Below are 15,210 nucleotides of genomic sequence, written 5' to 3'. Positions count from 1 at the left end.
GACATAGTATTTGCATAGCACATATGCATATCCTCCTGAATACTTTAAATCACCTCTGGATTACTTAGAATACCTTATACAATGTAATGCTATGTAAATAGATGTTATAACTGTATGAACAAGGAAAATGGTTTGTAGCTGTTCAGTACAGATGCAACATTTTAAAAATATTTTCCATCTGAAGTTGGTCAAATCCATGTATATTGAAAGCTGTGGATGCAAAGGACTGGCCGTGCTCATTTTGCCCAGTTCTTTTGTTCAACATGGTTTTCAGGTTCATTCACATTGTTACTTGTGTCTGTGGTTTGTTCCTTTTTATTACTAAGTGTATTCCACTGTACAGAAACATTATAATTTATCTAGTTTCCTGTTGATAGACACTTGCACTATCCCCAGGGTTGGTTACTATTATGAAACAAGCTGCTGTGAACATTCTAGTGGAAGTCTTTGATGTGTTTTTTCTTTCTCTTGAGTCCATTCCTTTTAGTGCACTAACTGGGTTTGTGTGTTCAGTATTATGGGATTTGACCCTGGGGGCGGGGGGTTTGTGTATGTGTGTGTGTGTTACTTGGAGTTGAACCTAGGGGTGCTCTGTCACTGAGATAGCCCTAAATTTTCTTTTCTTCTGTTTTTGAGACAGGATCTGGCTAAGTTGCCTAGGTTAGTCTTGAACTTGAGATCCTCCTGTCTCAGTCTTCAAATTGCTGGATTATAAATGCACACCACACCTGGGTTAAATTTCATTTCTTTCATGGACTTTTCTCTAACTTCTTCACCAGTTCTTGGTTCAGTGTGATCATAAGTCCCTTAGAAGTGTTTGAGACTTTTGGATTTTCTTTTGTTTCTGTATTTTTCTTATTGCCCCACTAGATTTGTAGGGTCATGGAGAACAGGGTCATGCTGTTTTTATCTTTCTATTCCTGGCACATTTGTTGGCTTGAATTTAATATTTTTCTAAATGTACTATAAGCAGAATCACCAAAGTCATATCTAGCTATCTCTTTGAGAGATAACCCAAGAGGGAAACAAATGGATGGCCTTTTCCCTAGGAAAAACAACAGCAGCTACTACTACTGAGCAGAAATGGATGACCTGCCTTAGCATCCCTGAGCTTTGTCACAACAGGGCAGAGGAAAGCATACTATTGGCAGTCTTACTTTGGCAAAGAAGTCCTTCTCCCCTGCCTGGCTGCCTCCCCAAAAGCCTCTGTTTGTCTTGCCCCATTGGCTAACTTCTAGCTAGTAGCAAGACTACCAGATCATAGGCAGTCATTTTCCCTCATCCTGATGTATGAAAAGCTACATCATCTTCAGAACTCCGTGTAAAATGAAAATGCAGAGCTTCTGTTAAAAAATGTGTTAAGAATTTTAAGTTGAGAACTGCAGGGCATTAAACCAAGCACAGGGCCTACGGACCAACTGCACAGGTCCCTCGCCCTTGAAGACGACCTTGATGAAAGGGGACAGAGCTGCCCTCAGCAGAGGAAAAGCAATCGGACAAGGTTGAGAAGAGGGACAATTTATCTCCGAAGTTCTCAACTTCCCTTCTTAATATAAGGATAGCTGAGAAAGACCTCATTTTCTGTGATATACTGCTGGCCAATTGCCAGCAAACTCCCAAAAGTTGTGGGATGAGTTGTGTCTTTCAAATAGATGTTGAAGTACTAAGTTCCAGTACCTATGAATGTAATGGTATCTGCAAACAGTCTTTGTAGATGGTCAAGTGAAGATGAGGTCATTAGGTTGGGCTCTAATCCCATATGACTGGTGTCCTTATAAAAGGGGACACCGTGGACACAGAGACAGATGTGTATACTGCAAAGATGATGTGAAGCCACACACACAGACTGCCATGTGAACAGGAAGCAGTAATATACTTACAAGCTAAGGAATGCCAAGGATTGCCAGCCAACCACCAGAAGCTAGGAGGTAGCTGGGAACAGATTCTCCCTCACAGTTCTCTGAAGGAACCAACCCTGCCAAAACCTCGATCTCAGACTTGCAACTTCCAGAACTGTGAGACAATCGATTTCTGTTGCTTAAGCCACTAGGTTTGTGCTACTTCCTTATGGCAGTCGAACCAACCCCTGCCCCTCAACCAGAACAGGCTCCTCCTGCCTTGGATGGGCTCCTGACACACCTGGAAAAACAGCACCGGGACAGCACGTTCCAGCATCGGACAAGGACGGGACCAGGGCAATGCCACTTTTGTTTTTCAAGTCTTTTTTCCTACAGAGGGAGGGAGGAAATGCCTCCTAGGCCTTTGTGGCCGTGGTTCAGCAATCAAAGGATGCGCCCTGCCTGTCTGAGCCCCAACTTAAAGGAAGCACTCGCTGATGTCCTATAAAGTGACGCCCCTTGAGGAGCGTCTCCCAGTGTAAGCTGGGCTGTGGCCGGCTTGTCGCACACCTGAGGGTGCAGCATGCAAGTCTTAGCCATGGGAAACCTGGAGGAGGTGCCTCATCCCGCTCAGCCCAGGAATTCCAGGGCTGCTGCTTCCAGGCCCTTCTAAGGCGAAGGAGCGTCGGGGGCCCTCGGGCAGAGGCTCGCACGGGCCTGGCAGGGTCCAGCCCGGCGGTTTTTTGAGCCGAGGCCGCTCGGGGTCGGGTGGGGAGGTTTCGGGGTAGAGCGGCTGTGGGGCGGCGGGTGCCGTGGGGAGGAAGTGGGCCTGGCACCTGGGGTCAAAAGGGGCGGGGTGCAGCTTTGTGAGGAAACAATTTGCAGAGACTGCTAAACTGGGAGTCGGCCCGGATGGTCCCGGCTCAGGGCCTTAAAGCACCGCAGCTGGGAAGCCCCGTTTCCTCAGGGCCGAGTCCAGCTGGCGCTGCAGCGCACCCAAACATGGCCACCGAACCCCGGCTCCCCGGCCGCAGCCGCGACTCGGGATGACGCAACGGCGGCGGGTTGCATCACCCCGCGCCTACGTGCTCAGCCCGCCCCTCTGCCGCCCCGATTCGGGCGCTGATTGGGCCACTTTGGGCAGTGACCTCTACCTCAGCCAATGGAGAGCAGCCACAGAGAGGTCCGGCCGCAGAGCCCGGACGCGGGGCACCTATAAAAGGTGCCCGAGGCTGGGGCGCGAGCCCTGGAGAAGCGAACCGTCGTTGCAGAGCCTTAGGCGGTGGCGACGCCGTCTGCTTGGCTTCTCGGACCGCAGCCGAGTCTACAGCGCCGCCGACATGGAGCCGGAGCCGGAGCCCGAGCCGGTCACGCTCCTGGTGAAGAGCCCCAACCAGCGCCACCGCGACTTGGAGCTGAGCGGCGACCGCAGCTGGAGCGTGGGCCGCCTCAAGGCCCACCTGAGCCTCGTCTACCCCGAGCGTCCGGTGAGAGGAGTCCCTGGGGATGCCACGTCTGCCTTCCCCTTCCGGTAGCCGCTCCCTTCGCCGGCGGGTACTCGCCCGGTCACCTACCGCAGGGCTGTCCCACCCCTCTTACTGTCCTGCCGCCCTCGGCGCCCCCACTCCTTACCCAGAGGCTGTCATCTCTTCTTTCCTGGCCGCCATCACCCCGCCTTCCTGACTGGCTGCCTACTCCTGTCACTTCCCCTTTCCAGGTCCCCAAACCCCCACCGCTGTCACTGTCCTGCCCCACTCCCTAGACCCCTTCCTTGTTCTCCACGTGTGGCCTTCGGCTTTAGCCAAAGCAGGGAAACAGCAATATGACCTTGGTGAATCATTTCACCCTCCAAGCCTCAGTTCCCCCCAAACAACTGGCGACGAATAGGGTGTTCCTAATTAGGCTTGTATCTAATGGATAAAAATAAGGGGAAAAAATACTGAAAACGAGTGTTCTCAGTGGGGAGAGGGGCGAAGAGATGCCAACCCCAGTTCAGCGACTGGAGAGTCGGGGTGAGCACCCAGTCACAGTGTACTTAAGGTCCCACGCCCAGAAGCAAGACGTGGCTCTGCCCCTCCCTGTCCACCTTCCCCTAGCTGCCCCTCCCCGACGCGGGACACGGGAGTCCTTGCTTAGTCCCCGGGAGAAGCCCATGCGCTTTATAGCAAAGGGTGATTTAGAAGGGAAACAGGCAGGAGTTGCCTCCAAGTCTGGTTTTAAGACTTTGGTCTTTCAATTAGACTTGCTTGCTTTGTTTTGGTGGACACATTTGTCAACAGCACCCTTAGCACCGCCCGCCCTCCTTCCCTCCCACCACGTGATGGAGGCTGTGCGCTGGACCTTCCTGTATTTACTTTGTACTCTGATATTATGTAAGAGTCAGCAGTGTTCTTTGCAGCCCAGGAGTGTAATTCTTGGTCAAACAGGAAAGGGCATCCAGTGGCAAAGTGAGGCGGGCGAATGTCATCTGAAGAGTGCCAACCTGTAGTAGCACATGTGTAGGTTTGTTTTTGGTTCATATTGTCAAGAATTGTAGATAGGAGTTTTCCTTCTGAGTTGTTACTATGAAGTCTTCTTATTTATTCAGTAAGCTTCCATTCCGGTGTCCTTTAGAATTCACCTTGGCACTCTGCCATTTCACCATAGGTGTTTCCAAGAAACTAGGTGGCCTTGTTGCTGGGAGAAGGGCTGATAGATACACAGATAGGCACAGCGGGTGTAGTCTAGTTGCATCATTTGTAAAAGGCCCTATTTTGAGAAGTGTTTTCCTTGGGTGAGCAACATCACTCCTGTTTGTTGAACCTGAAGACCCAATTGTAAATGAAAGGTCTCTCAGGAATGAAAATCTGTGATTAAAAATTATAGGGGTGGAAGCATACTTATCATCTGTTTTCTGAAGTATAAAATGGCATATTCCTTTATAATAGTTGTTAACTTTTTTTTTTTTTTCCTTCTAATCAACCCTCTGGGTGAGGACATAATGCCAGTTCATGTCTTTAAAAGGGAAAACAATTAAAATCACAGGCAGCTGTGATTTTCAAGTCTTTTCTGATGACTGACCCACATTTACAATAGTATTTTGCAAATTCATGTGGATAGCATTTACCTGTTAAGTCAGTGGTGAGAATAACAACATAGCATTTTTTTTAGGTAAAGTGTCAAAAGTCTGAAAGTATGTTGATAAGTAGATGCAAATTTTGCTGTTTTGTTTTAAACAGCTTACTTTATAATCTCAGATTTCTTGGCAGGAATAACTTTATTCCGTTTTACATAATTGGTTATTCTGGCAAGAGCAGGTTGACAAGTTGGTGACCTCCAACGTAATGACTTGGATGTACATTATTTATTTGAGGCCATTATTTTAAAGTTAAGTTTAAAATTAATTAGAAATAGATTTTTAAGGGCTGCGTTTGTGGCTCAGTGGTGGAGCACTTGCCTGACACATGTGAGGCACTGAATTTGATCATCAGTGCCACATAAAAATAAAGATACTGTGTTCATCAACAACTAAAAAATTTTTTTTTTTTTTTTTAAATACACTTTAAAAGTGAGATTTGTGGGGCTAGGGCTTGCCTAGCATGTGTGAGGCACTGGGTTTGATCCTAAGCACTGCATAAAAATAAAATAAAGACATTCTATCCATATACAACTACAGAAAAGAAAAAAAAAGTGAGATTTGTATAAGTGTGTGGAGTCCCAATGAATGTAAAGTCACTAGTGTGTAGGGGAGTAGGAGTTAAAATCTTGACTCTTTTGCAGCAGGTGCCCTTAGATTAGTTAGTTTCTCAGACTTTCCTAAAATAGGGATAACAGCTCTGGCAGGGTCATGGAGTATTTTTTCCTCTTCCTCCCTTCCCACTCATTCCACTCCACTTTTTCCTGCACTGGGCCTTGAGAGTGTTAGGCAAGCACTCTACCATTGCACTCCACCAGGCCCCTAACAGTCAGGTGACTCATACATCATTTCTCTAACTGCATTTGTAAGTCAAGAAATCCTCTGTGGGGCTTAGGTTTAGAATTGCTTAATGTTATTTTGAGGCAGTGCTTAGGTAGTTTTGATGAAGGCTGGCTGACCTTGGGAGTCTTGAGTTTTCCCTAAGGCCAAACAAGGTTTTAGAGTTAGTTGCTGTAGGAGCCCCCCAAAAGAGTTAGTGTTTTTAGTGGCAGCTGTTTCCCTGGGGGTTGAAAGGTCAAGTATGTTGCCATAGTTTTTGTGGACTGGAGATAATTTACCCATCCTAACTTTATTTGCATGTTCTAGATCAGTTTAAAGTTAAGCACTTTCTAAATAAAAGTTTTGTATATGAGACTGTTCAGAAAGTGTTTTCCTGTGATGCTGGGGAAAATGCACATATTCTGATAATTTGTATGAAACAGTTTCTCCTGTTGGGGGAACTGGTGGGGCTTCAATGCTGACCTGTGTTACTCTTTCCACAATCAGCGTCCAGAGGACCAGAGATTAATTTATTCTGGGAAGCTGTTGTTGGATCATCAGTGTCTCAGGGACTTGCTTCCAAAGGTACTTTGTGTCACTTAATCATTTACTTTGGAATGTTTTTAAGCACTTACCAGGTTGAATTCAGATCCTGAGGTACCTCTTTCTTAATTTTAGCAGGAAAAACGGCATGTTCTGCATCTGGTATGCAACGTGAAGAGTCCCTCAAAAATGGCAGAAACCAGCACAAAGGTATACTTCCCCATGATTATATTTGTGTCCTTCAGTTTCTCAAGGAAAGAATAAAAGTCTGGTTTTAAAAAAAAACAAAGTCTGGTAAAGACTTTGTAGCCTTTTTACCAAAGTCATATTTCGTTTCTTCCCCAGAGTGTATTGGGAATTAGGAACTGTGTTATCAACACATGTGAGAGTTTGCCCTAGTAGTAGTATAGTCACACTGTCTGCAGGGATGTCATCTACCTATAACTACTGTGTACCCAGAAGCCTCAACTAGCAAGGCTTTTGAAAAAAAAAAAAAATTTTTTTTTTTTTTTTTTTCAAATTTAGCACATAGCAAGTTTCTTCTAAGGAATCATTAATTTTTATAAAGAGAAAAAAAGCAAACACATTTCCTTTGGAAATTTTTATCATGATTTTTTATTTGAATAGGAAAAGGCCATAGTTTTTATTTACTTGATCTCTAAAGAGTTGTTTGACTGTCAAAAGCATTTATTTTACCTTTCACAATGTTTATTTGAATACATAGTTTAAATATTCTACACTTTTAGAATGGTGGTGTAGTCTAAATGTGTATTACAACTGGAATTCCTAAAACATCTAAATATAACAGGAAATTCCCTTTCCTTTAGGTTGCTTGTATTTATAAGTCTCATTGGTCAAATTTAATTTCTAGAATTAGTGAGTTTAGCACCATAAGATGTACAGCATTGTCAGAAAACTTTTCTCACCAACTTCATTCATTGGAATGAATCTTATTCATTGGAAGATTTTAGTGAAACTGAAACATAGTTATTCAAAGGAAAAATTCTGAATCTTTAAAATTTTTAAAAAATTTCCAGTATATTCTTATCTATCTATATATACCAGGGACTTGTGCATGCTAGGCAACTGCTATACCACTGACCCACATCCCCAGCCCCCATTATATATGTTACCAGTAACCTAACTCAGGGACCCTACCTGGGTCTTAAGTAGCTGGATTCAGCTGCCTGCCTGCATAAGGAATAGGCCAAAGATGAAAAAGGAAAAATGAATTTTATGCAGTTTGACCAAACTGTGGAGAAGCAGATAGATTGTATCTCTTCAGGTTCTATAGAAGCTGTTACAATGTGTAGAAAGGAAAGCCAGGTGTTATCGCTTCGTAAATTTAACAGCCTGTGCTAGACCTGCTCTGGGTTAGGGAGCAGTGTCCATTCTCAGTTTCCTTGATATCCCTCAGGTCAGGGTGGGCAGCCCTTCAGCCTTTATTCTGAGCATGAGGAAGTTGTCCTCAATTTCCGAGGGACCCTTAATTTTAGTATGCTTCACCTCTAAAAGTTGTGTTGAACAAATTTCAAATTTTTTACCAAACACTGGCTTTTAATTTTTTCAAGTTCAGAGGTGGAGATGGGACATATGCCATTCACAACAAAATAATTCTTTTAACTAGGTTTCACAGAGTTGCATCAGATCCTTTGTTCTTGTGTTCATCTTGCACTTAGGTTGCTGAATCCTCAGAGCAGCCCGATGGTCCTAATCAGGGACAGTATCTTGGGGATTCCTCAAGTGATGGTTTAAGGCAAAGGGAAGTTCTTCGGAACCTTTCTCCCTCTGGATGGGAGAACATCTCAAGGTAAGTGTTAATAAAGAGCCAGTTTTACATAACATGAATGTATGTCGCTTATTTGCATCAATTTAAGAATATAGTGTGGTTATACTGTATAGTCAGAGAACTTTTAAGATATGTATGAAATTTTGCTTTATAAAGATCTTCACATTAAAGATCTCTTGTTTTTCTTAATACACAGCCTTGTAGGAACTTTAAAAAAATAGGAGAATCATGTACTGAGAATGGAGGCATGTTAGCCTCCCACTTGAGCGTGCTTGTCATTATGCTGACCACTTGGTTGCACTCCTGGTGGGAAATTAGTGCTGTTGCAGAAGAAACAGTTGTTCTAAGCATTGTGCAACCTGCTTTGCTGCGTGGCAAAGGTGAAGAGACTAAGAAGTGCTTTGCCAAGGATGGTGTTGGAGGCGCTAGGGGAAAGGGCCATTTCTTTAGGGCAATTAGAACTTTTCTTTGGAGCAAAGACAGAAGTGATTACATGCCCTAACATTTGGATTTTATAGCTCTTGGAACACCTTATTATAAAAGTGATTTTCATAGCAAAGTCTGATAACTACAAATTGAAATTTTGTAATTCGAGTTCCGCTGTCTTCCTTCTCCTAGTAGTTTTTATATTTAATTTTTGATAAAGCAGGTGTTTGAGGAAGTGTACTATTTTTCTTTAATGGAAATATCAAATGCAAAAGTAGGAGCGATTATATAATGAATCTCTACCCCATTATCCAGTTCAATAATGATCAAAGTTTTGCCATTTTATCTCTCCCACACTTCACAATATACCTGTAAAAACAGTTATCTTGCATAACAATGTCGTCATCATCAGATCTAACAAACTTTAGAAGATTTTGTCATCTTATTTTCATGAATTGTAACTTTTTAAATGATCAAAAACAGTATTATACCAAGACTTACTTATATTGGAATACTATTAGAAATATTCTGGATTTGGAACTTGTTTAGAAGACTGTCAGAATATACATTGGATAATTGGGAAAATTATTGAATAAAAAAACTTAAAACTGTTTATTCTGGTTGTATAACTTGAGAATTGGCTTACATCTGACTGCTTGAATGTTACCATATTTAAACTTGATTTCATTCAACAAATATTTGTTGAACAGCTAGTGCATACAACTTTGCTTAATCATATTAACTGACCTGCAGGAATGACCACATAACCTGTAATCTTGCCACAGTTCATTCTGATTTCAATTTTGTGATGTGCTGCCAAGAATTCACTGTATAAGAAGCACAAAGCCCACAGTGACTCCCCAAACCTGTACTGCAAAGCTGTTGCATGATTGAAGAAGTTTGGGTCAAACAGACATGTCTTAAGTTCAGCCCTGCTCCTTACCTACCTCATGATCTTGTACAGATTTCTCATCTTTCCTGAGCTCCCCTCTAACATGGGGTGTGGTCTCTCCCCATTAGGCTGTTGGGGATCCATCAACCTACATAGGATGCCAACAATTAGTAAATGTGCAAACAATGCCACCTGCGCACATAACTGCTCCAGGATAGATTCAGATATAGGAGTTTGGGGGGAAGTGGGCATCAGGAGGAGGGGAGAGATTTTTTTCCCAGGAATGACTAGGGGAAATGTGACTTTTGAGCTGCTCTCTAAAGGGTGACCAGTGAATTTAGGTCTGCTGTGAGACTCAGTCAAAATGGGCTGTGGGGACCTACTTAACCCAAAAAGGTTCAGCTTATTTGCATGTCTATGCACAAAACATGGGGCAGTATCCCTTCTCCCCCACCCAGTTGATGACATGATGAGAACCAAGCCCAGGACAAGGGCTCTTGTTTTACATGGGATGCGGATCATGATAGGAAGGCTTATCACTCAGCACTTTCTGCGCTTGTGTTATGTAGGCGCACCACACGGCCATCTTCTGTGTAACTACTTAGGACCCATTCTTCTGTTTCTCTGATTTGACTTCCTGATTGTAATTTATTTTTATCTATTGATAACCAGCTCAAACTGAGTATTTTGTTTCCATCTGTGTAGGTCTGAAGCTGTCCAGCAGGCATTCCAAGGCCTTGGGCCTGGTTTCTCTGGCTACACAACCTACGGGTGGCTGCAGCTCTCCTGGTTCCAGCAGATCTATGCACGACAGTACTACATGCAATAGTGAGTCCTTCCCACCTTGTTGGGGTGACCTTAGTCCCCTGGGAGCTGAGGGAACCCCATCTGTGTTATAAGCTCACAATGGAGGGATGAGTGTGTTTTCATCAGTGCTTGCAGAGCCTGCTCCTTGTGGTTCTGAGGATGGAGCACAGTATGAACAATAGCTGCTGCCTGGTTTAATGCCTTTATTTAGAATGTTACCTCCTTTTAAATTAGCAGTATTGTTAAAGTTTTTTGAAAATTTTAATTTGCTAATACACCATGTTTTATAGTGGTCTTGATATTTAATTCCAGATGAAATTTACCCTGGGGCCTTTCTTAGGAAAGGCATTTATAGTTAAACTGTTAGTGAAGAAGTTCTTCACTAAGTTGAAGAGAAACCAAGTATGTATATGCCTACTTATAATTCTTAACAATGACTCCTAAATAAATAAATTCATGAGACCACAGTCTTCAAAGGACTTCGCTCTCAGCAGTGTCTGCCTCTCTTTATTTTAGTTTAGCTGCCACTGCTGCGTCGGGAGCTTTTGTCCCATCCCCAAGTGCACAAGAGATACCTGTGGTTGCTACACCTGCTCCAGCCCCTATTCACAACCAGTTTCCAGTGGAAAACCAGCCAGCCAATCAGAATGCAGCTCCTCAAGTGGTTGTTAATCCTGGAGCCAATCAAAATTTGCGGATGAACGCACAAGGAGGCCCTATTGTGGAAGAAGATGATGAGATAAATCGAGACTGGTTGGACTGGACCTATTCAGCAGCCACATTTTCTGTTTTTCTCAGTATCCTGTACTTCTACTCCTCCCTGAGCAGATTCCTTATGGTCATGGGGGCCACCGTCGTTATGTACCTGTAAGCAGATGATTTCTCTCTCCTTTTTTTATTTTTCTTTACTGCAAATTACACGTGTTGGACTCATCAAGTCCATATTTTCTCTTTCAAGTAGTTTCAGTCATTATTGAAGGAGATGCATTTAAACAGTAGGCCATTGTGGCACTTTCAATTCAGGGAGTTCACAGTTTGGTTGTATATCATTCAGAACACATTAATTATATGTACTAATACAAGAAGAACAATATTATCTTCCAGACCACAGACCACAATAACACAGCCATAGTATGGTATGGAAAAGAAAATTGTATTTATTTTGAATAAGGTTGTATTTTTCTTTATCAAGCTACAACTGCCTTCCAGGATAAAAGTCAGGCACTGGCTGTTAGCATAGCCCTGAAGGGCCAGGGGCCCTCACAGACCTGATGTTTGGCTTTAGTTGTGGTCTAGAGTAGTAGTTCCTGTTTGGGGGTAACTTTGTTTCTCCTCCATCCCCAGGGGACATATGTCAATGTCTGGAGGCATTTTTGATTTTCATAACTCTAGCGGGTGATCCTGCTGGCATCTAGTAGGTAGAGCAAGGGATGCTGCTAAATGTCCTGTAATGTACAGGACAGTTCCTGATGGTATGTGCAACTCAGTATGTCATTAGTGCCAGAGCTGAGGAAGCCTGGCCTACAGTGATAGGACTTTGTGGTCGAAATTGAAAGAAGTTTTTCCTTTATAATTAAAATGGATTTTTATTTTAGTTTTTAAAAATTGAACAAGGAAACATTTAGAATAATGTAATAGAAACTCATATGTCCATGTTGTTAATATTTCATCACGTGTGTTTCAAGACTTAATTTGATTTTCCAAATAAAACTTCAGAAAATCATATATTAAAGTGACCTAAATCATAGTCCCTAAAATCACATATTAAAGTGACCAATGTAGGTAATTATTTTATATATATATATATACACATAATAATTTGTGTGTATATATGTATATATATGTATAAAACATCTCTGGGTGAGTACATCATCTGTTCAGATTTTGAGTGGAAGGTTTAGTTTATAAACAAGCATCTAGTGAGTGCATTCTGTGTGCCAGCTGCTGTTTTGTTGTTGATGAACAAAACAGCACCTGCTTCAAGGACCTGACAGGCCCGCATGAAGCCTAGGGGCCAGTGCCGTGTGAGACGGCCCTGCAGTTTTTCTTGCCATAGCCTTAAAATCAGGGTGCCATCATGATTAGGGGAGCAGAGACTTAGATTTTGGATAGGTCCCACTGTGATGTTAGCTAAGATTGACGTTTTTATGTGCTTCCTTTGAAGGCATCACGTTGGATGGTTTCCATTTAGACAGAGGCCGGTTCAAAACTTCCCGAATGACGGTCCTCAAGAAGCTATGAATCAGGATCCCAACAATAACTTACAGGTACGGCAGCTGCACATGCTGCACCAGGCTTTCCAGTCCTCAGCCTGGAGATCTCTGGCTCTGTGGTTCACCATTTTATTAGGCCAAGTGTTTCATGTTGTTGGTTTTTTGTTTTTGTTTTTTAAATTAATTCTTAGACTAGTAACTGTTTTTAAAATGTTGAATATGCCTTAAAATCAATTTGGCATTTTTGTATATGTAAGTAATGTTTTTTTAGACCCACATTTTGAAATTCAGTGTTTTATAGCTATTATACAATGGTCTATAGCTATTATACAATGGAAATTGCTAATGGATCATGGGCACAAGCACATCTCACAGAATAGATTTCCTGAAAATAGAATTTTTAAAAGGTGGGTTAATGCATGATCCTAAAGGATATACTTTAATCAGAAAAATTATCTCAGAAGCCTGTTTTCAGTTTCTATAGTCAGTTTCTAAACCCAGAGTACTGCCAAAAGTAGAAGAATATCTATATTTAATGAAGTGGTTAATTGCTACTTAAATAATGGTTCGTTCATTTGCTCTGACACATGCTGCCAAGAATATTCAAAACCACGAAAGGTCATCAGTGCAGTTGTGTCATAGAAGCCCGGAGGAGCCTTGGGCAGCCAAAGATGTCATTCTGGGTTCTGGCCTCTCCTCACCCCATGTTGCTCTGCTCTCTCCTGACATTACTTGGTGTTCATCATGAGCCTAATTGTTCTTGTGTTCCATCACCTGTAGGAAGGCGCAGATCCTGAAACAGAAGACCCCAACCGCCTCCCTCCAGACCGGGATGTGCTAGATGCTCAGCAGACCAGCCCTTCATTTATGAGCACGGCCTGGCTTGTCTTCAAGACTTTCTTTGCCTCTCTTCTTCCGGAAGGCCCTCCAGCCATAGCAAACTGATGGGGCTTGTGCTCTAGCAGCCAGAGGCATTGACAGGCCTGGACTGGATCAGCTGATTCCAGCTAGACTTCCTCACCTGGACACAACGTGACACAGTTGTTAAAAATCCACAAGGATGATGATAGGCTTTTGCGCTCAAGCAAAAGCAGAAAGTAAGACATGAAGCCATGATACAATTTGATGAACAAAAAAATGCCCAGGGCTTCTCATGTCTTTATTCTGAAGAGCTTTAATATATTCTGTATGTAGTTTAATAGGCATTGTAAGTAGAAGGCATTAGGTGTCGCATGTTATGCCTGAGGAACTTTCCCAGATGTGCGTGTCTGCATGTGTGTTTGTACATAGAAGTCATAGATGCAGAAATGGTTCTGCTGGTACGATTTGATTCCTGTTGGAATGTTTAAATTACACTAAGTGTACTACTTTATATAATCAATGAAATTGCTAGACGTGTTAGCAGGACTTTTCTAGGAAAGAAGTCTGTATAATTGCTTTTTAAAATGCAGTGCTTTACTTTAAACCACAGGGAACTTTGCAGAGGTGGAAACCTTTGCTGGGTTTTCTGTTCAATAAAGTTTTACTATAAATGGCGGTGGCAGAGACTCCTGTTATCCTTGCAGTTTACTGTGTCCATTGTGGTTGGATGGTCAATAGTTGAGTTGCTGATTTTTAAGTAGCCTGAGTGTTTCACAAAAGGATTATTTGTACCATGAAGAAAGATGAGGTAAGACCATGAAAGTTTTAATTTACTAAGACTCTACCTGTGTCTGCCCCCATTTCCTGATTTAGATATTACTGGCTTATATAGGAACCTATCAAGGTTAAATTCCCATACTTGAAAGTCAGTGGTCTTTAGTACCTTCCACTATGACAATTCTGTAGTAGTTTCACCTCAGATAGCAGCTTTTGTAAAATGACCTTACTTTTATGATTTTAATCATTTATTAATTTGTGACTAATCTCAAAAGCATAGTTCTACATATTGCCACAGGAGTAATGTTACAGGTAGATGCTAAAGGCCTAGTCATATTCTTTTGGGCAAAGTCAGGTGGCCTTTGGTATGGTCATGATCACTTAGTCTTTACTGGGAATATCATATGCATCAAATAGACATCCCCTAAACAACCCATTGCAGGATGCTGCTGGATGCAGATGTTTTATGTATGGTTGTGCTTGCAAATGCCAACTAAATAATGTAGAATTAAGTGGCAAAAAGTTTCAAATCATAGGGTGCCTTGGGAACAGGAGCTATCAGGATGCAGTAATGATATTGATAACTTGTGCAAGATGGTATTTGCTTGAAGGAAGAAAAGGCTCAAGACTGGAGTTTTTATTTAAAGAATTTTATAGGTGAGGAGGTGGGTGTGAAATGAGGGAAAGAGTTTGCTGAGTGCTAGAGAAAAGTCACAGCAAGCTCAAAGGGCAGCTATGGGACTTGCCCATCTTGCCAAAAACCTGAATTTGGGCATGTTTGGGAGTTAGGTTTTGGTGATTGAAGAAGGCAGTTGTTAAGAATTCGTAAAGTCTCAGGTGGAAAAGCCTGTTGCTTCACCTTGACCAAGGGCCTGAGGCCCCAGGCAGCTGGTGCCCATCTCCTGTCTCTGTAGGAGCAGGGCCACGCCTCTGTGGTCTCTGGGAGCTAAACTCCACATTGCACGGCCCCAGATCAATAGTGCCAACCAATTTCATACAGCTTAGTTTGACTAAAAATATTCTGAGGCATCAAATATATGGTCACATCATACTATGATCTACTGGTGTCCTCAACTCCTGGAAAGAGTCACCAATGGCATTATATCTAATCAGATAGAGAAACAATTTTG

At 42.6% G+C, this 15,210-nt stretch overlaps 1 protein-coding gene across 2 annotated transcripts; it reads left to right on the top strand.

The window, feature by feature from the left end:
- Window positions 1–3,065: 3,065 nt before the first annotated feature.
- On the top strand, window positions 3,066–13,982 carry HERPUD1 (homocysteine inducible ER protein with ubiquitin like domain 1). Of its 2 annotated transcripts, XM_079116985.1 has the most exons (8): window positions 3,068–3,325; window positions 6,280–6,357; window positions 6,451–6,525; window positions 7,995–8,125; window positions 10,128–10,250; window positions 10,746–11,096; window positions 12,394–12,496; window positions 13,223–13,982. In XM_079116985.1, exons 1-8 carry the CDS (start codon window positions 3,179–3,181, stop codon window positions 13,385–13,387), a joined length of 1,173 nt encoding a protein of 390 aa, XP_078973111.1. In that variant the 5' UTR covers window positions 3,068–3,178; the 3' UTR covers window positions 13,388–13,982. The 2 variants fall into 2 exon arrangements, with proteins under 2 accessions (XP_078973112.1, XP_078973111.1); XM_079116986.1 differs by lacking the exon at window positions 13,223–13,982 and having other exon boundaries at window positions 3,066–3,325; window positions 10,746–10,938; window positions 12,393–12,496.
- The last annotated feature ends 1,228 nt before the right edge of the window (window positions 13,983–15,210 follow it).

Source organism: Sciurus vulgaris, assembly GCF_902686455.1.
Source record: "Sciurus vulgaris genome assembly, chromosome: 17".
Taxonomy (NCBI): Eukaryota; Metazoa; Chordata; class Mammalia; order Rodentia; family Sciuridae; genus Sciurus; species Sciurus vulgaris.
The sequence above is the reverse complement of the archived record's forward strand: the minus strand, read 5'-3'. Positions and strand labels throughout refer to the sequence as shown.